Raw genomic sequence first — 6010 nt, 5'->3', positions numbered from 1 at the left:
TTTTTGGGCCTGGGGCGACGGCACTGCCTGCCCCCCCCTAGGGCCGGCCCTGTGTATTATTTGGTTTAATTAGCACGCGTGACCTAAACTTGAACCTTGTGGTTTCCAAGTAGGATGAAACCGTATACTGGTTTCCAAACACGCCCTTATCATCACTGCGAGGCAGTGAATATGATTGTCCTTCTAAACGGGGATACATATATTAATTATGACATGTAATTCGTGGTCAGTTGGTGCTTATGATTTCGTTCATTCTGCTAAGTTCAGGCCTCTGAATTATTTAGCTTCAGGAATATACAACATGGCTGGGGCTAGCACAGATGCAGCCACCAAGGAGATGGAGGCATTGCATGTTGGCCAAACTGAGACCAAAGTAAGTATTGTGCTGCACAAGTTAATTTTCTTTCCCTGAACTGAAGCATGAATGTCTGTTCTGTCAGTATCTGTTCTTGCATGGTTGTATATTCGTATCTCATACTTCCCGTCTGTACGTTGAGGAAAAATTGTCGGGGATGAATAAGAACCATACCAAGCTATTTATACCGATACTGTTCTGCTTTGCCGAATTGGTCTTCTCATAGTCACAACAATTACCAGTTGATTATTGTGATTATGATTATTGGTTTTTTCATCGTCTCATCTGCAAGCTTGGGGACATTGAGTCCATACTTTGTCTCGATCTGTTCTTCTAACTTATCCCTGAATTCTCCTAATGCCTGTTACGAAGCCCCTGATGACATCGCTAGCGTTTACGTACCTCAGTTAGATATTGATATTTTGTGATCGCGTGGATTGCTGAACCTCACATATCATTCTTCTCTTGAGTGGCCCTTGCACTGCTGTATATTTTCTTTTACGGTTAATAAGCTTCCCATATTTGCTTCAGGAGAATCTGAATAAGGCAGCTACTGTAGAATTGGATGTAACCTCGTCAAAAGAACCCAAAGTTGCAGATAGCAATGGTGCTACTCCAGGAGCTCAGTCCTCGCCACCAGAGGGTGATGACGACGATGGTCCATCTGAAGATGGAGCAGCAGGTGACAGCTCTACTTTGCAAGTTCTCATAGCTGAGTTTTCTCTCCTAGAGCTTGACCATTGGAGTTTCGGCTATTGAGTCTAGCATCTGGGAACTGGGATATCAGTCATGTGATTATTCTAACTGTTTTCTTTGAAATGGTTCAGCAGCTGCGAAGAAGAAAAAGAAGAAAAGCAAGGCAAAGTGAGTTCCGTTATTCAATTGAACCATTAATGGTCTTGTCAGGTTTTCTCTGTTTTACGAGCGTGTCATGTGTTTTTTGTAGAAAGAAGAAGGCCCCTCTTCAGCAGACAAACCCTCCGTCCATCCCCGTTGATGAGCTTTTCCCTTCAGGTGATTTTCCTGAGGGTGAAATCCAGCAATACAAGGATGAGTAAGTACAAGTCTATCCCAATTGTGGAATTTCCGCTGTAATGAATTATCAGATGTTAGGAATATGGTGCTTAGCATCTTCATTAAACAGGCCACACTAACACCTGGGTTAAAATTGTATGAATGACCTTAACTCCTGAAAACGATGCAGAAATTGTATTTTGTTTCATTTGCTGTTAATGAAGAACTCTGAAAATGATAATTATCATATGTTTCATTTAATCATGTTATTGCTCTTCAGTAATTTATGGAGAACAACTAGTGAAGAAAAGAGGGAACTGGAACGACTACAAAAGCCGATGTACAATTCTGTTCGCCGAGCAGCAGAAGTTCATAGACAGGTTTAGAACATACTAGCCTTTTCTTTTATTAGCTTCGTTTTGATTGCATCTCTTGTTGCTTACAACTCTACAATATATAATATTGTTTGCTAGGTGAGGAAATACATGAGGAGCATTGTGAAGCCTGGAATGTTGATGACTGAACTCTGTGAAACTTTGGAAAACATGGTTCGGAAACTTATCAAGGAGAATGGACTGCAAGCTGGTATTGCCTTTCCAACAGGATGCTCCTTGAATTGGTATGGTTTCATATTGGAGTGTTTCCTAGTGCCACTGCATATATTCTTACGTTGATGAATAAATTCAATGTTTAGGGTTGCAGCTCATTGGACTCCAAATTCTGGTGATAAAACTGTTCTACAATATGATGATGTGATGAAGCTGGATTTTGGGACACATATAGATGGTCTGTATGTTGTATTACCTTGTTCCATTATTTCTTCAAAGATTTTCTGGTGTATATTGTGTAGGGTTTTGTCTGTGCAAGTATAACGTCATGCTGTTCCTGATATCAAAAACTAACATGATACTGTGATTATTCCCAGGGTACATAGTTGATTGTGCATTTACTGTCGCATTCAATCCCATGTTTGATCCATTGCTTCAAGCAACAAGAGATGCCACAAATACTGGTATCAAGGTAATCTACACATTCTGTTCACTCTTTGAAGGCTGTGGTATATTAAGTCAATGGACTCAGATATACCAAATGAATGCTCCCCATAAGCACAATTGCATTTAATATATCTAGTAGCAGCTCTACTTGGTTAAACACTACGTTGATAGGGTTTGGCTGAAGCTTCTGCTTTTGATTACCTGATTGTATTGTTTATTTAAGTGTCACAGCATATGTCATCTCTCAGCTGTTTATGTATGGTGGTTTCTTTGGGTCTCATTTGAATTTCATTTTTCACCTGTTAATATCTGATATATGGCTATGTTAAATAACATCCCCTTAAATTAGTTCTATTCTTTGTTATTGAATAATATTTATCCTTCATTCCAGGAAGCTGGAATAGATGCACGGCTTGGTGATGTTGGTGCTGCAATCCAAGAAGTAATGGAGTCATATGAGGTTGAAATTAATGGGAAAGTGTTCGAAGGTGCGTGTAGTTTCATACTTTTATTTCTCTCATTCTGCGATATTGGAAGTGTAGCGACAGCATGACAATTTAAGTTGCTTGTTCTGTGGCAGTAAAAAGTGTGCGGAATCTCAATGGACACAGCATTGGGCCATACCAAATCCATGCGGGGAAATCAGTTCCAATTGTAAAAGGTGGAGAGCAAACAAAAATGGAAGAGGGTGAATTTTATGCAATTGAAACTTTCGGGTCGACAGGTACATCACCATATGTTACTATATAGCTTGAACTAATTAGTCCAGATACAGTAATTAGTCTTTTTAATCGCATCACTTTTGTGAAAGGCATTTTCCCTATTATTTCTCCAGCAAGGCTTTCATCTGAACAACCGATATATGTTTTCCCTAAGTAGGAGCATGTTCAAGTTCCTTTTTAATGGCATCACTATAGTCAAAGGCATTTCCCTTAGTATTTAACAAGCATGGCTTTCATCTGAACAACATACATCTGTTTTTCCTAGTTAGGCAGGTGTTCAGTTTCAGTCCTACATTTCATAACCGTCATTCTGTTTGCAGGAAAGGGATTTGTGAGGGAGGACTTGGAATGCAGCCATTACATGAAGAACTTTGATGTTGGGCATGTACCATTGAGGGTAGCCAAAGCCAAGCAACTGCTGGGGACAATCAACAACAACTTTGGAACGCTTGCTTTTTGCCGGCGGTACTTGGACCGCATCGGCGAGACCAAGTATCTCATGGCCCTGAAAAACCTATGTGATGTTGGCATCATTCAGGTATGTAAAATACCACCATTTTCGCTCAAATGTCTGGTCCCTGTCATTGGCATTGGTTACTCAAGGTTGCTTTGCCCTGTTTGCAGCCATACCCTCCATTGTGCGACGTGAGGGGGAGCTACGTGTCGCAGTTCGAGCACACCATCTTGCTCCGACCAACCTGCAAAGAGGTGATATCCAGAGGCGATGACTACTGATAGGCGCTGCAGCTCATCTTTGTACCGGTTGCTGGCACAGTCATTTTGTACTGTCTTGGGCAACCTGTGTTTTTTCCCCGATCAAATAGCGTGTCAGAGCCAGATCAGTAATTCTGTGCCGTAATGGTTTACTGTTACATTGAGCACATTTCTTTATTCGTGAGGCTATTTTCTTTTGAAAACTGGTTTGTAAGAATTGGTACCGTGTTGCATTTCACAGAATTCCTCTATAAAGATTATATTCTACTACCATTCAGATAATTTCATCTCTAGCATGGAACTATGGAAAATGAATGTGTTTCTGCGACGATCGTTTGTTCGTGTAGACGGCCGGTCGACAAATGTTGTGGATTCATGTCTCACCGACCAATCACATATTTGCAGGAAATCTTTTGTGTCCAATGAACTTACTTTACAAGTTGTGGCGTATAAAATGAACCGAGTACTTCAAATTTCTGGCGTATGAAATGAAAGTCAAGCAACTCGACCTATTACTCTCGAAAAAACCCATCTCCATCTCCGTCAGCACGTCACTGCGTCGCCGTCACCATCGAGCCATCAACACCTTGGACGGCCGCGTCGTCTTCTCTGCTCGTCCCATCTCGCCTCGCCTGCATCGTTGACGCGGCCGTTTCATGCGATTATGCTCGGTCTATTCGGTTCCTCTCTTTTATGGCACTACCGATCAGTCGCCAATTTCAGTAAGAGCATCTCTAGCACACCCCAAAACCGTAAATCTTAAATAGGCGTATTCAGGCCGTCCTAAACGCGTTTTGAAAGCCGAAAATCGACCGTGTAGTTTAGACGGGCCGCATTTGGCGGGTCTGAACTATGTGGCCGTTTTTCGGCCCGCAAGCAAAACCGCAACAAAAGGGTTTTGTAAAATATCACAATCAACCAATTGATACAATAAATGTTTTATAAAATACAACAAAAATCCAAATAATTACACAAATGCTTACTGTCATAGATTACAAACAATACGAATTAAAACAAATGTTTTGAAACAATAAATGATACAAAAACAATTGAACAAATAACAAATGGTTGGAATTACAAATAAATCCTAGTTGTCGTGCCTCTGCCAATGGTGTCGAACGTGATCTTCCTGAAGCTGTTTTGCATCCTTGTTACTCTCAATCTGCGGTAAGTTTCAAGAAAAACTTGCACAATATCCGGATTTCATGAAGGTTTGACCCGGGTGCCAACATTATCAAAGAAAAATGATAAGTTCAAACTCCTCTCATCCTCGATGATCATATTGCGTAGAATCACACAGGTGGTCATGATATCGCTGAGTGTGTCCATATCCCAAAATTGGGCTTGTCCTCGGACTATTGCAAATCTAGTTTGCAAAACACCAAAAGGCCGCTCAATGTTCTTTTCGAGCTGCCTTTTGTGCTTTTGCAAACTCATCTTCAACTATGTTCCCTGGCTCCCTGATGGTTTTCACAAATATGGCCCAATCCGGGTATGTACCGTCAGTAAGGTAGTACCACATTGTGTAGTCCCTCCCGTTGACTGTGTAGTTGCAAGCCGGGGCATCACCTTTAGCAAGCCTGGCAAGAAGATGAGATCTATGCAACACATTGATATCATTGAGAGAACCGGACAAACCAAAAAAAACTGTGCCAAATCCAAAGATCATGCGATGCAACTGCCTCAAGAACGATTGTTGGTTCTTTGCTCTGGCCACATCACAAGCCTTGCCAAGCTTTTGGGCAATTTTTTCATGTCGAATGCATACAATCTATGCTGCCTAGCATGCCCGGCCAATACCGTTGTTCGTTCTCTATCATTAATCTAGCATTATCTTCGTCATTTGGAGTTCGAAGATACGTCGGCCCGTGCACACGCATCATAACCTTGCAAAAACGACAGACAAATTCCATTGTCTTATCTTCTCCTATGTGAAGATACTCATCGGCATAGTCCGCCAGAATGCCGTAGGCAAAGATGCGCATGACTGCGGAATTTTTTTGGTGCGCACTAAATCCCGGCCGCATTTCTCTTGCGCTTGAAGTAGCGGGTGTTGTCCTCACACATAGCGACGATCTTGTTGAACAAAGATCGTCACATTCGGTACCGATGGTGAAAGAGATGGGGCGGGTATGTCGGTACCTCGGCGCAATAATCGCGCATGAGCAGGTTGTGGCCGAGGGTTGACCCCTTCCGCTTCTTCGGCCGCA

General features: G+C 41.9%; 1 protein-coding gene across 3 annotated transcripts; it reads left to right on the top strand.

The window, feature by feature from the left end:
- Positions 1–252: 252 nt before the first annotated feature.
- LOC124698582 (methionine aminopeptidase 2B-like) lies at positions 253–3997 on the top strand. Of its 3 annotated transcripts, none has more exons than XM_047231076.1 (12): positions 253–373; positions 887–1037; positions 1186–1219; positions 1302–1409; positions 1650–1749; positions 1843–1988; positions 2064–2155; positions 2295–2389; positions 2756–2852; positions 2945–3088; positions 3407–3624; positions 3711–3997. In XM_047231076.1, the coding sequence occupies exons 1-12, from the start codon at positions 302–304 to the stop codon at positions 3819–3821; spliced, it is 1368 nt and encodes a 455-aa protein (XP_047087032.1). In that variant the 5' UTR covers positions 253–301; the 3' UTR covers positions 3822–3997. The 3 variants fall into 3 exon arrangements, with proteins under 3 accessions (XP_047087032.1, XP_047087027.1, XP_047087038.1); XM_047231071.1 differs by having other exon boundaries at positions 1183–1219; XM_047231082.1 differs by lacking the exon at positions 253–373 and having other exon boundaries at positions 960–1043; positions 1183–1219; positions 1262–1409.
- Positions 3998–6010: the final 2013 nt, after the last annotated feature.

The sequence above is a fragment of the Lolium rigidum genome, chromosome 1 (assembly GCF_022539505.1).
Source record: "Lolium rigidum isolate FL_2022 chromosome 1, APGP_CSIRO_Lrig_0.1, whole genome shotgun sequence".
NCBI lineage: Eukaryota > Viridiplantae > Streptophyta > Magnoliopsida > Poales > Poaceae > Lolium > Lolium rigidum.
This window is presented reverse-complemented; position numbering and strand designations above follow the sequence as displayed.